This window comes from Fundulus heteroclitus, unplaced genomic scaffold, assembly GCF_011125445.2.
Source record: "Fundulus heteroclitus isolate FHET01 unplaced genomic scaffold, MU-UCD_Fhet_4.1 scaffold_41, whole genome shotgun sequence".
In the NCBI taxonomy this organism is placed as follows: Eukaryota; Metazoa; Chordata; class Actinopteri; order Cyprinodontiformes; family Fundulidae; genus Fundulus; species Fundulus heteroclitus.
Window position 1 is genome coordinate 1,958,625 of NW_023396824.1, and position 12,671 is coordinate 1,971,295.

The window sequence follows — 12,671 nt, forward strand, 5'->3', positions numbered from 1 at the left end:
ATTATTTTTTCCAGGTGATGGAGCAGACAGAGGATGTTTTATCATTCTCTTCCCTTTATCTCTTCTTTCTTTCACCTCTTCTTTCTTTTTTTTTTTTTCTTGTTTTTCTTTTACTCTGCTACTTTCCCATTGTAGTGTCCATATAATTTGAAATTCTCCTTGCAGGAATCACAATAAAGCTATTTACACGCACAAATCAAGCGGAGCATTATGGCGAAAGCCGTTTGCTCCACTTGTGAAACCAAAATCTGTCGAGCTCTATTTGGCATTAAGATATCAATTCTTATTGCCACATTGCTAGACAGGACACTGGATAAAAAATAAAAAAAAATAAAAAAAATCTGAATTATTTCTCAGTGTAAAACCGGTAGAGAGTCTGGAAGGAGGCGAGCCGCTGTGGTCCGAACACGTCAGAAAGGTTTTACATTAAGAGAGATGTCAACAAACCGGGCAGATAATCCAGGTTAAGGTAGATAACTTCTGGCCTAAAAGCTTTTTAAACGTTACTTTATGTCACAGAGCGTAAGAAATCCACATTTATCCACAGCGTTTCACCTCCACCATCACTGTTTCTGGTTAAAAGGTTCTGATCAACCTGCAATGAATCCTGGGATAGGATTAACGATGGAGGACACACGGGACCCATCGGGGAGAAGAAGGACGCCTTAGAAGGAGTGTTAGAAGGAGTGTTAGAAGGAGGCTTAGAAGGAGTCTTAGAAGGAGTGTTAGAAGAAGTGTTAGAAGGAGGCTTAGAAGGAGTGTTAGAAGGAGTGTTAGAAGAAGTCTTAGAAGGACGCGTCTGAAGGAGCCTTAGAAGGAGTCTAAGAAGGATACCTTAGAAGGACGCGTCTGAAGGAGCCTTAGAGGGATTCTAAGAAGGACGCAAGTAAAGGAGCCTTAGAAGGAGTGTTAGAAGGAGCCTTAGAAAGAAACCTTAGAAGGACGCTTCTGAAGGAGCCTTAGAGGGAGTCTTAGAAGGATACCTTAGAAGGACGCGTCTGAAGGAGCCTTAGAGGGATTCTAAGAAGGACGCAAGTAAAGGAGCCTTAGAAGGAGTGTTAGAAGGAGCCTTAGAAAGAAACCTTAGAAGGACGCTTCTGAAGGAGCCTTAGAGGGAGTCTTAGAAGGATACCTTAGAAGGAAACCTTAGAAGAAAGCGTCTGAAGGAGCCTTAGAAGGAGTCTAAGAAGGAAACCTTAGAAGAAAGCGTCAGAAGGAGTCTTAGAAGGAGCCTTAGAGGGAGTCTTAGAAGAAAACCTTAAAAGGACGCGTCTGAAGGAGCCTTAGAAGGAGTCTAAGAAGGAAACCTTAGAAGGAAGCGTCAGAAGGAGTCTTAGAAGGAGCCTTAGAGGGAGTCTTAGAAGAAAACCTTAAAAGGACGCGTCTGAAGGAGCCTTAGAAGGAGTTTTAGAGGGAGTCTTAGAAAGAAACCTTAGAAGGACGCTTCTGAAGGAGTCTTAGAAGGAAACCTTAGAAGGACGCTTCTGAAGGAGTCTTAGAAGGAAACCTTAGAAGGACGCTTCTGAAGGAGTCTTAGAAGGAAACCTTAGAAGGACGCTTCTGAAGGAGCCTTAGAAGGAGTCTTAAAAGGACGCGTCTGAAGGAGTCTTAGAAGTAGTCTTAGAAGGAAACCTTAGGACGCTTCTGAAGGAGCCTTAGAAGGAGTCTTAAAAGGACGCTTCTGAAGTAGTCTTAGAAGGAAACCTTAGAAGGACGCTTCTGAAGGAGTCTTAGAAGGAAACCTTAGAAGGACGCTTCTGAAGGAGTCTTAGAAGGAAACCTTAGAAGGACGCTTCTGAAGGAGTCTTAGAAGGAAACCTTAGAAGGACGCTTCTGAAGGAGCCTTAGAAGGAAACCTTAGAAGGACGCTTCTGAAGGAGTCTTAGAAGGAAACCTTAAAAGGACGCGTCTGAAGGAGCCTTAGAAGGAGTCTTAGAAGTAGTCTTAGAAGGAAACCTTAGGACGCTTCTGAAGGAGTCTTAGAGGGAGTCTTAGAAGGAGTCTAAGAAGGAAACCTTAGAAGGACGCGTCTGAAGGAGCCTTAGAAGGAGTCTTAGAAGGAAACCTTAGAAGGACGCATGTGAAGGAACCTTAGAAGGACGCATGTGAAGGAGCCTTAGAAGGAGTCTTAAAAGGACACGTCTGAAGGAGCCTTAGAAGGAAACCTTAGAAGGACGCTTCTGAAGGAGCCTTAGAAGGAAACCTTAGAAGGACGCATGTGAAGGAGCCTTAGAAGGAGTCTTAAAAGGACGCGTCTGAAGGAGCCTTAGAAGGAGTCTTAGAAGTAGTCTTAGCAGGAAACCTTAGAAGGACGCTTCTGAAGGAGCCTTAGAAGGAGTCTTAAAAGGACGCGTCTGAAGGAGCCTTAGAAGGAGTCTTAGAAGGACGCCTTAGAAGGAAACCTTAGAAGGACGCTTCTGAAGGAGCCTTAGAAGGAAACCTTAGAAGGACGCTTCTGAAGGAGCCTTAGAAGGAAACCTTAGAAGGACGCTTCTGAAGGAGTCTTAGAAGGAAACCTTAGAAGGACGCATGTGAAGTAGCCTTAGAAGGAGTCTTAAAAGGACACGTCTGAAGGAGCCTTAGAAGGAGTCTTAGAAGTAGTCTTAGCAGGAAATCTTAGAAGGACGCTTCTGAAGGAGCCTTAGAAGGAGTCTTAAAAGGACGCGTCTGAAGGAGCCTTAGAAGGAGTCTTAGAAGGACGCCTTAGAAGGAAACCTTAGAAGGACGCTTCTGAAGGAGCCTTAGAAGGAAACCTTAGAAGGACGCTTCTGAAGGAGCCTTAGAAGGAAACCTTAGAAGGACGCTTCTGAAGGAGCCTTAGAAGGAAACCTTAGAAGGACGCTTCTGAAGGAGTCTTAGAAGGAAACCTTAGAAGGACGCTTCTGAAGGAGCCTTAGAAGGAAACCTTAGAAGGACGCTTCTGAAGGAGCCTTAGAAGGAGTCTTAGAAGTAGTCTTAGAAGGAAACCTTAGAAGGACGCTTCTGAAGGAGCCTTAGAAGGAGTCTTAAAAGGACGCGTCTGAAGGAGCCTTAGAAGGAGTCTTAGAAGGAAACCTTAGAAGGAAACCTTAGGACGCGTCTGAAGGAGCCTTAGAAGGAGTCTTAGAAGGAAACCTTAGAAGGACGCATGTGAAGGAGCCTTAGAAGGAGTCTTAAAAGGACACGTCTGAAGGAGCCTTAGAAGGAGTCTTAGAAGTAGTCTTAGAAGGAAACCTTAGAAGGACGCTTCTGAAGGAGCCTTAGAAGGAGTCTTAAAAGGACACGTCTGAAGGAGCCTTAGAAGGAGTCTTAGAAGGATGCCTTAGAAGGAAACATTAGAAGGACGCTTCTGAAGTAGTCTTAGAAGGAAACCTTAGAAGGACGCTTCTGAAGGAGTCTTAGAAGGAAACCTTAGAAGGACGCTTCTGAAGGAGTCTTAGAAGGAAACCTTAGAAGGACGCTTCTGAAGGAGTCTTAGAAGGAAACCTTAGAAGGACGCTTCTGAAGGAGCCTTAGAAGGAAACCTTAGAAGGACGCTTCTGAAGGAGTCTTAGAAGGAAACCTTAAAAGGACGCGTCTGAAGGAGCCTTAGAAGGAGTCTTAGAAGTAGTCTTAGAAGGAAACCTTAGAAGGACGCTTCTGAAGGAGCCTTAGAAGGAGCCTTAGAAGGACGCGTCTGTGGGAGTCTTAGTGGGAGTCTTAGAAGGAAACCTTAGAAGGACGCGTCTGTGGGAGTCTTAGTGGGAGTCTTAGAAGGAAACCTTAGAAGGACGCTTCTGAAGGAGTCTTAGAAGGAGTCTTGGAAGGAGTCTTAGAAGGAGTCTTGGAAGGAGCCTTAGAAGGAGTCTAAGAAGGAAACCTTAGAAGGACGCATGTGAAGGAGCCTTAGAAGGAGTCTTAGTGGGAGTCTTAGAAGGAGTCTTAGAAGGAGCCTTAGAAGGACGCTTCTGAAGGAGCCTTAGAAGGAGCCTTAGAAGGACGCAGCCCTGCACTGAGACACACCCACAGACTCACCTGGAGGAGGACCAGCTTGGTGGGCGGAGCCCTGCCTTCATCATCGTCATCATCATCAGTCTGCTCCTTCACCTCCTCCTCCTCACGCCTAGACTCCTCCCGTACGCCATCTGACTCCCCCAGAGCTCCCAGCTCCAGGCAGAGGGGGAGGATGGGAGGCGCCACAGAGGAGGTGGGAGACAGAGAGAGGCTGAGTGGGGGGGGGAGGCCGGATGACGGAGGGGAAGCAGAGGACGAGGAGGGGGAGGTGGAGAGGGAGGAGAGGGAGGAAGGGGGAGAAACAGAGGAGGGAGGGGTGGAGGTTGTGGGGGACAGGGAGAGAGCGAGGGAGGGGTGAGAAAGGGAGGGGGAGGTCCTGACGACGGTGGGGGAGGGAGGGGGACCCCCGTACGTCTGTCCCTGCTTGGGGGAGTTTAGGAAGGAGTCGGGGTCGAAGGCTGGAGGGAGGGAAGGGGGAGGTGGGGGTGGACAGGGGGAGGAAGGGGGGGAGGCGGGAGGAGGAGACTGACGGGAGGCGGAGGTGTGGGATGAGGAGGGGGTGAGGAGGAGGCCCCCGATGACGGGGGACGGAAGGAGGGTGAGGGAGAGGGTGGTGTGCACGGGGGCCGGGGGAGGGGAGGGGGAGGCGGGCTTCCCAGCAGGAGCAGGGAGGGTGGGGGAGATCAGCAGCGAGCCGAAGCTGCGCCTCTGCCCCGCCTCCTCGGGCGTTGCCATGACGATGACGGCGTTCTGGGGCAGCGCCACCGCGGCCATGTTGCTGTGCCGGTCGCTGTAGAAACCGTTGCCGTGGTTACCGACGGCGATGGTGGCGCTGCGGGGAGGCGGGGAGGAGGAGGAGCCGGAGCTGTGGAGCAGAGTTAGCTGCAGGTTAGTCCCTCAGGCCTAACGAGCCCCCCCCCCCCATTAACCAATCAGCTTCCTCTGAAACCTCAGGCCTAACGAGCCCCCTCCCCCCCCTCATTAACCAATCAGCTTTCTCTGAAACCTCAGGCCTAACGAGCCCCCCTCCCCCCCATTAACCAATCAGCTTCCTCTGAAACCTCAGGCCTAACGAGCCCCCCCCCCCCCATTAACCAATCAGCTTCCTCTGAAACCTCAGGCCTAACGAGCCCCCTCCCCCCCCTCATTAACCAATCAGCTTTCTCTGAAACCTCAGGCCTAACGAGCCCCCCTCCCCCCCATTAACCAATCAGCTTCCTCTGAAACCTCAGGCCTAACGAGCCCCCCCCCCCATTAACCAATCAGCTTCCTCTGAAACCTCAGGCCTAACGAGCCCCCCCCCCATTAACCAATCAGCTTCCTCTGAAACCTCAGGCCTAACGAGCCCCCCCCCGCATTCACCAATCAGCTTCCTCTGAAACCTCAGGCCTAACGAGCCCCCCCCCCCCCCCCCCATTAACCAATCAGCTTCCTCTGAAACCTCAGGCCTAACGAGCCCCCCCCCCCCCCATTAACCAATCAGCTTCCTCTGAAACCTCAGGCCTAACGAGCCCCCCCCCCCCTCATTAACCAATCAGCTTCCTCTGAAACCTCAGGCCTAACGAGCCCCCCCCCCTCCTCATTAACCAATCAGCTTCCTCTGAAACCTCAGGCCTAACGAGCCCCTCCCCCCCCTCATTAACCAATCAGCTTTCTCTGAAACCTCAGGCCTAACGAGCCCCCCCCCTCCTCATTAACCAATCAGCTTCCTCTGAAACCTCAGGCCTAACGAGCCCCCCCCCATTAACCAGCTTCCTCTGAAACCTCAGGCCTAACGAGCCCCCCCCCCCCTCCTCATTAACCAATCAGCTTCCTCTGAAACCTCAGGCCTAACGAGCCCCCCCCCCTCATTAACCAATCAGCTTCCTCTGAAACCTCAGGCCTAACGAGCCCCCCCCCCCTCATTAACCAATCAGCTTCCTCTAAAACCTCAGGCCTAACAAGCCCCCCCCCCCCCCCCATTAACCAATCAGCTTCCTCTGAAACCTCAGGCCTAACGGCCCCGGTGCCTCCTGCCCGTCACCAGCAGGGGGCAGACTTACGTGGACGAGGCGCTGGGGGAGGAGCCGGGGCTCTGGGCCTGCAGCTGGGGCAGCCTGCTCTCCTCCCTCCCCGCCTCCCCCGCCTCGGAGGAGAGGGGGGAGCAGGGCGGCAGCTTGGGGGAGATGATGCGGTGCTTGGTGCTGTTGCAGCGGTGGGGAATGTTGGCTCCTGACGACGCTGTGGAGACAGGGAGGTCAGCGTGAGGTCACGGTGAGGTCACGGTGAGGTCACGCTGCGGCAGCTCCTACCCGGGGGGCAGCTGCAGAGGCAGGCGTGGGTGCGGGGCTGGGGTCTGGGCCTCTGGCGGTCCAGGATGTGCTGCACCAGCTCCTCGATGCTGAAGTCCCTGAAGCCCAGCGAACACTTGACGCTGTGGACTGAGCACAGAGAGGGGGGGGGGGGGGGTCAGACCCGGTCAGAACCCGTTCAGAACCGCACCGCCGGCTCGGGTCTGCTCGGTGCCGTACACATGGGCTTCAGCTGGCTCAGCAGGTCGTCCCGGCTCCACCGCAGGGCGTCGTGGCGGCCGCACACCGCGCACAGCAGCGGACTGCATTTCCCAGAATCCTCGGGCGACGGCACGTTCAGGTAGTGGACGAGCACGATGTCCGGGTTCTGTTAGAGAAACACACCTGGTTACGGGTTCTGGAGAACCTGAGGGGAACCTCAGACAGCGGGACGGGTCAGAGGTTCCAGGCGGTGACCCTGGAAACGCTCTGCTGCTGCTGCAGAACCTCAGGAGGAACCAGAACCCAACTCTGGAGAACCAAACCGTTTCTGGGCCACGTTCTCCAAGAACCCTCAGACTGACAGCAGCTCTTAGTGACGTGGTTTTAGGGAAATAAACAATGACAGGTGGGATGATGACAGCTGAACACAGGCTGGACTAAACATTCCCAGCTGTTGCCTTCAGGGACCGTGGGACGCAGCAGGCCATGGAGGTGGAGCTGTGGTCTGATGCTCCTGTTTGGTTCCTCTGTTTAGATCAAAGAGCGTCAGAACGTCAGACTGGCTGAGCTCATCAGATTCATCAGCTTTAGATTCTTTCCACTGAGGCTCGTGTTGCTGGTTGACATCAGCAGCTTCCATCAGTGAAGCACTAAAGACGTCCCCAGTTCCCACGGTCCCTGAACGCAACAGCTGGGAATGTTTAGTCATGATCCCCCCCAAGTTATCTGAGGCCCCCACAGGGCCAAACGCCTGAAAATTAAAGGTAGTTTTAAATTGTTTTTTCAGTTTTAAACCTTTTTCTTTCAGTTTATTTTTTTATTTATTTATTTATTTTTGTTTTTGTTCAGTTTAAAATCTCTTGTTCAGTGAAAACACCCCGAATTACCTCCACAGAGAGCTGATTGGCTGATCCACTGAACAGAGGGAGCTGATTGGCTGATCCTTCTAAACAGAGACAGCTGATTGGCTGATCCTCCTGAACAGAGACAGCTGATTGGCTGATCCTCCTAAACAGAGACAGCTGATTGGCTGATCCTTCTAAACAGAGACAGCTGATTGGCTGATCCTCCTGAACAGAGACAGCTGATTGGCTGATCCTCCTGAACAGAGACAGCTGATTGGCTGATCCTCCTGAACAGAGACAGCTGATTGGCTGATCCTCCTGAACAGAGACAGCTGATTGGCTGATCCTCCTGAACAGAGACAGCTGATTGGCTGATCCTCCTGAACAGAGACAGCTGATTGGCTGATCCTCCTGAACAGAGGAGGAAATTAGCTCAGAAAAAGCTTCAATCAGAAAATTATTACTATGTAGATAAGATAAACTTTATTGTCCCCATAGAGGGAAATTAATTAGTTTCAGCGCCCAGACGAGTTAAAGGAGCGGCTCTAGTAACGTAATTTTATTGAGGATAAATAAATAGTAATAAAAATGTTGGTTAATCGTTAATAAAAATGGAGAAATTAACAAAAAATATACATAAAAGAGGTGAGAAAGTGTTTTCTGTATTGGATGATGACGTCAGCGGCCTAAAATGTCGTCTAGAAGTTTGTTTGATCTCAGTATGCAGCGCTTCATGCTCCAGGCTGGTGCATAAATTAATTAATTCATTAATTCGATTCTAAGTACGTGTAATTACGCCGTCATCCAGGGACCAATTTAAACACTTTACCTTTAAACACTCACAGAGCTGGCAGCTTGTTTCCTACCTGCTGTTTTACAAACTCCAGCCGCTTTATACGGCAGGTGATCCCAGTAAAAGGCGACAGGTGAGTCCGCATGTCACACAGGTGAAGCAGTAAAATGAATAAAGTCTAAATAATTTGATAGAGGAGCCGTTGTTGTTTTCTCCTTTTCAGCCAATCACAGCTCTTAAAAGAAAAGCATCACACTAAGCTAAACATGGCGGCCGTCTCCGTCCTCAGCAGCGTGTGAATCCCTCTGAAGACTCCTGGAGAACACAGCCCTGGACCTGAACCTGAATCTGGACCTGGTCCTGGTCCTGGACCTGGTCTTGAATCTGGTCCTGGTCCTGAATCTGAATCTGGACCTGAACCTGAACCTGAACCTGGACCTGGATCTGGACCTGAATCTGGACCTGAATCTGAATCTGGACCTGAACTGTGACAGTGACCCGCACCTGCACCTGGACCTGGTCCTGAATCTGGACCTGAACCTGGTCCTGAATCTGGTCCTGGATCTGGATCTGGACCTGGACCTGGACCTGGTCCTGAACCTGGACCTGAACTTGGTCCTGGTCCTGGTCCTGAATCTGGACCTGGATCTGAACCGGAACCTGGACCTGGTGCTGAGCCTGGACCTGAACTTGGTCCTGGTCCTGAATCTGGACCTGGATCTGAATCTGGACCTGGACCTGAACCGGAACCTGGACCTGGACCTGGTGCTGAACCTGGACCTGAACTTGGTCCTGGTCCTGAATCTGGACCTGGATCTGAATCTGGACCTGGACCTGAACCGGAACCTGGACCTGGTGCTGAACCTGGACCTGAACTTGGTCCTGGTCCTGAATCTGGACCTGGATCTGAATCTGGTCCTGAACCTGGACGTGGACCTGAACCTGAACCTGGTCCTGAATCTGGACCTGGATCTGAATCTGGACCTGAACCTGAACCTGGTCCTGAAACGTAAACCTGAACCTGAACCTGGTCCTGAATCTGGATCTGGACCTGAACCTGGTCCTGAATCTGGTCCTGAACCGGAACCTGAATCTGGTCCTGAATCTGGATCTGAACCTGAACTGTGACATTGACCTGGACCTGGACCTGAATCTGAACCTGGACTTGGTCCTGGACCTGAACCTGGATCTGGACCTGGACCTGAAATGTGACAGTGACCTGGATCTGGACCCTGAAACGTAAACCTGAACCTGAACCTGAACCTGAATCTGGATCTGGACCTGAACTGTGACAGTGACCTGCACATGGAGCCAGGAGGGCTAGTCCCACCTGTCAGAGTGTGGTGTTTACCTGCAGCAGCCAGTAGCATCGTCTGTGGAATGTTGGCATGATGGAGGAATGGACGTAGCAACCGTAGAGGCACTGAAAGACGGAGAAACAGCAGGTCAGCTGCAGGAAACACTGCCTCCACCTCCTGGAACGTCTCCAGCCCTCTGCAGACCCCCCCCCGGGGAGCAACTGGGAGGACTTTACCTCAGATACGCTCTTTATGCATGTCTGCAGATGCTTTAACCACCGGCCACCAGCAGGTGGTGCTGTAACATCTACCAAGCTCTGCAGGCAGAGGTGCTGCAGAGGAGCAACGCTGCCTGGCCTGCCAGACGCAGCCCAGGGTGTGGCCTACCTCCATGCCCTGGACCTTCAGCTTCATGTGGTCCTCTCTCGTGGTCTTTCCATCCTTCCTCTTCTTCCAGCAGTAGCCGTCATTCCTGTACCTCACCTTCTTCCTGTTGTACAGGATGATGCTGCCGTTCTTGGGCCTGAAACACCCAAACAGCACCAATGAGAACCGTGCGCCCTGGGCTGCGTCTGGCAGGCGCTGGCGGGGCGGTACCTGGTCTTCAGGGTGCAGGAGAGCCACTCGTCATGTCTGTCAAAGGAGATCAGGTAGGAGGCGATCTCCTGCAGAAGACAGAGACACCCTGTTAGGGAGGCCCGACCCGACTGAGGCCCGGTTTCTGGACGCCACGCCGCAGGAAGCAGGGTCAAGATGGCCGCCCCACTCACCTCGTTAGTGTTCCACCTGAGCCGCTCGTTAGGCAGGGAGGACGAGCGCGGAAGACAGTCCAGCAGCTTGTTGGGGACAAACACCTTCCTCTGGCCTTTGTTCTCTGCAGAGAGACGGGTCAGAACACGGTTCTGGTCAGAGACACGGGTCAGAACACGGTTCTGGTCAGAGAGACGGGTCAGAACACGGTTCTGGTCAGACAGACGGGTCAGAACACGGTTCTGGTCAGAGACACGGGGCAGAACACGGTTCTGAACAGAGAGACACGGGTCAGAACACGGTTCTGGTCAGAGACCCGGGGCAGAACACGGTTCTGGTCAGAGACCCGGGTCAGAACACGGTTCTGGTCAGAGACCCGGGTCAGAACACGGTTCTGGTCAGCAGGCAGTTTTTATTGGAGCAGTCCTCTGACCAGTTTATGGGAAATGTGCTAAAGAGGAAACTTCTCACCATGGACCAGCTTCCTCTGCGTGTCTCTGGTGAATATAATCTAGTCCACAGACTAAAGACAGTCTTTCCTACTCAGAGACTCACATCTGGACTTTTCAGACACATCCAGCAACTTTCATAAAAAAAAAGAGACTAGAAACTAATCTAGTGACTTTTCTCTGTGTTTGTGTACCGTCTACATTATTGTCTACCTTACTGTCTACCTTACCGTTTACCGTTTACCTTACTGTCTACCTTACCGTTTACTGTCTACCTTACCGTTTACTTTACTGTCTACCTTACTGTCTACCTTACCGTTTACTTTACTGTCTACCTTACTGTCTACCTTACCGTTTACCTTACTGTCTACCTTACCGTTTACCTTACTGTCTACCTTACCGTTTACCGTTTACCTTACTGTCTACCTTACCGTTTACTGTCTACCTTACCATTTACTTTACTGTCTACCTTACTGTCTACCTTACCGTCTACCTTACCGTTTACTGTCTACCTTACTGTCTACCTTACCGTCTACCTTACCGTTTACTGTCTACCTTACTGTCTACCTTACCGTTTACTGTCTACCTTACCGTTTACCGTTTACTTTACTGTCTACCTTACCGTTTACTGTCTACCTTACCGTTTACCGTTTACTTTACTGTCTACCTTACCGTTTACTGTCTACCTTACCATTTACTTTACTGTCTACCTTACTGTCTACCTTACCGTTTAGTGTCTACCTTACTGTCTACCTTACCGTCTACCTTACCGTTTACTGTCTACCTTACTGTCTACCTTACCGTTTACTGTCTACCTTACCGTTTACCGTTTACTTTACTGTCTACCTTACCGTCTACCTTACCAATTACCGTTTACTTTACTGTCTACCTTACTGTCTACCTTACCGTTTACTGTCTACCTTACCGTTTACTGTCTACCTTACCGTTTTACTGTCTACCTTACCGTTTTACTGTCTACCTTACCGTTTACCGTTTACTTTACTGTCTACCTTACCGTCTACCTTACCGTTTACTGTCTACCTTACCGTTTACCGTTTACTTTACTGTCTACCTTACCGTCTACCTTACCAATTACCGTTTACTTTACTGTCTACCTTACTGTCTACCTTACTGTCTACTGTCTACCTTACCGTTTACCGTTTACTTTACTGTCTACCTTACTGTCTACCTTACCGTTTACTGTCTACCTTACCGTTTACTTTACTGTCTACCTTACCGTCTACCTTACCAATTACCGTTTACTTTACTGTCTACCTTACTGTCTACCTTACCGTTTACTGTCTACCTTACCGTTTACTGTCTACCTTACCGTTTACTGTCTACCTTACCGTTTTACTGTCTACCTTACCGTTTTACTGTCTACCTTACCGTTTACCGTTTACTTTACTGTCTACCTTACCGTCTACCTTACCGTTTACTGTCTACCTTACCGTTTACCGTTTACTTTACTGTCTACCTTACCGTCTACCTTACCAATTACCGTTTACTTTACTGTCTACCTTACCGTCTACCTTACCGTTTACTGTCTACCTTACCGTTTACCGTTTACTTTACTGTCTACCTTACCGTCTACCTTACCAATTACCGTTTACTTTACTGTCTACCTTACTGTCTACCTTACCGTTTACTGTCTACCTTACCGTTTACCGTTTACTTTACTGTCTACCTTACCGTCTACCTTACCAATTACCGTTTACTTTACTGTCTACCTTACTGTCTACCTTACCGTTTACTGTCTACCTTACCGCTTACTGTCTACCTTACCGTTTACTGTCTACCTTACCGTTTTACTGTCTACCTTACCGTTTTACTGTCTACCTTACCGTTTACCGTTTACTTTACTGTCTACCTTACTGTCTACCTTACCGTTTACCGTTTACTTTACTGTCTACCTTACCGTCTACCTTACCAATTACCGTTTACTTTACTGTCTACCTTACTGTCTACCTTACCGTTTACTGTCTACCTTACCGTTTACTGTCTACCTTACCGTTTTACTGTCTACCTTACCGTTTACTGTCTACCTTACCGTTTACCGTTTACTTTACTGT

The 12,671-nt window shown here is 50.2% G+C and overlaps 1 protein-coding gene and 1 long non-coding RNA gene across 9 annotated transcripts in view; both read right to left on the reverse strand.

The window, feature by feature from the left end:
- Positions 1–12,671, reverse strand: part of camta2 (calmodulin binding transcription activator 2) — a 34,923-nt gene that overhangs the window by 16,409 nt on the left and 5,843 nt on the right. For all 8 annotated transcript variants that reach the window (XM_036131061.1, XM_036131062.1, XM_036131067.1 and 5 more), the window contains exons 3-10: positions 10,171–10,274; positions 9,998–10,065; positions 9,788–9,923; positions 9,454–9,525; positions 6,483–6,630; positions 6,264–6,392; positions 6,015–6,192; positions 3,994–4,837 (exon numbers count right to left, since the gene is read on the reverse strand). In XM_036131061.1, the coding sequence (XP_035986954.1) occupies positions 3,994–4,837; positions 6,015–6,192; positions 6,264–6,392; positions 6,483–6,630; positions 9,454–9,525; positions 9,788–9,923; positions 9,998–10,065; positions 10,171–10,274 (1,679 nt within the window). The remainder of the gene's footprint in view (positions 1–3,993; positions 4,838–6,014; positions 6,193–6,263; positions 6,393–6,482; positions 6,631–9,453; positions 9,526–9,787; positions 9,924–9,997; positions 10,066–10,170; positions 10,275–12,671) is intronic.
- On the reverse strand, positions 841–3,821 carry LOC118560242. The gene is made up of 3 exons (XR_004929208.1): positions 2,403–3,821; positions 1,133–1,704; positions 841–983 (listed from the first exon to the last, which is right to left on the reverse strand). It is a non-coding gene; the product is annotated as an uncharacterized LOC118560242 (long non-coding RNA).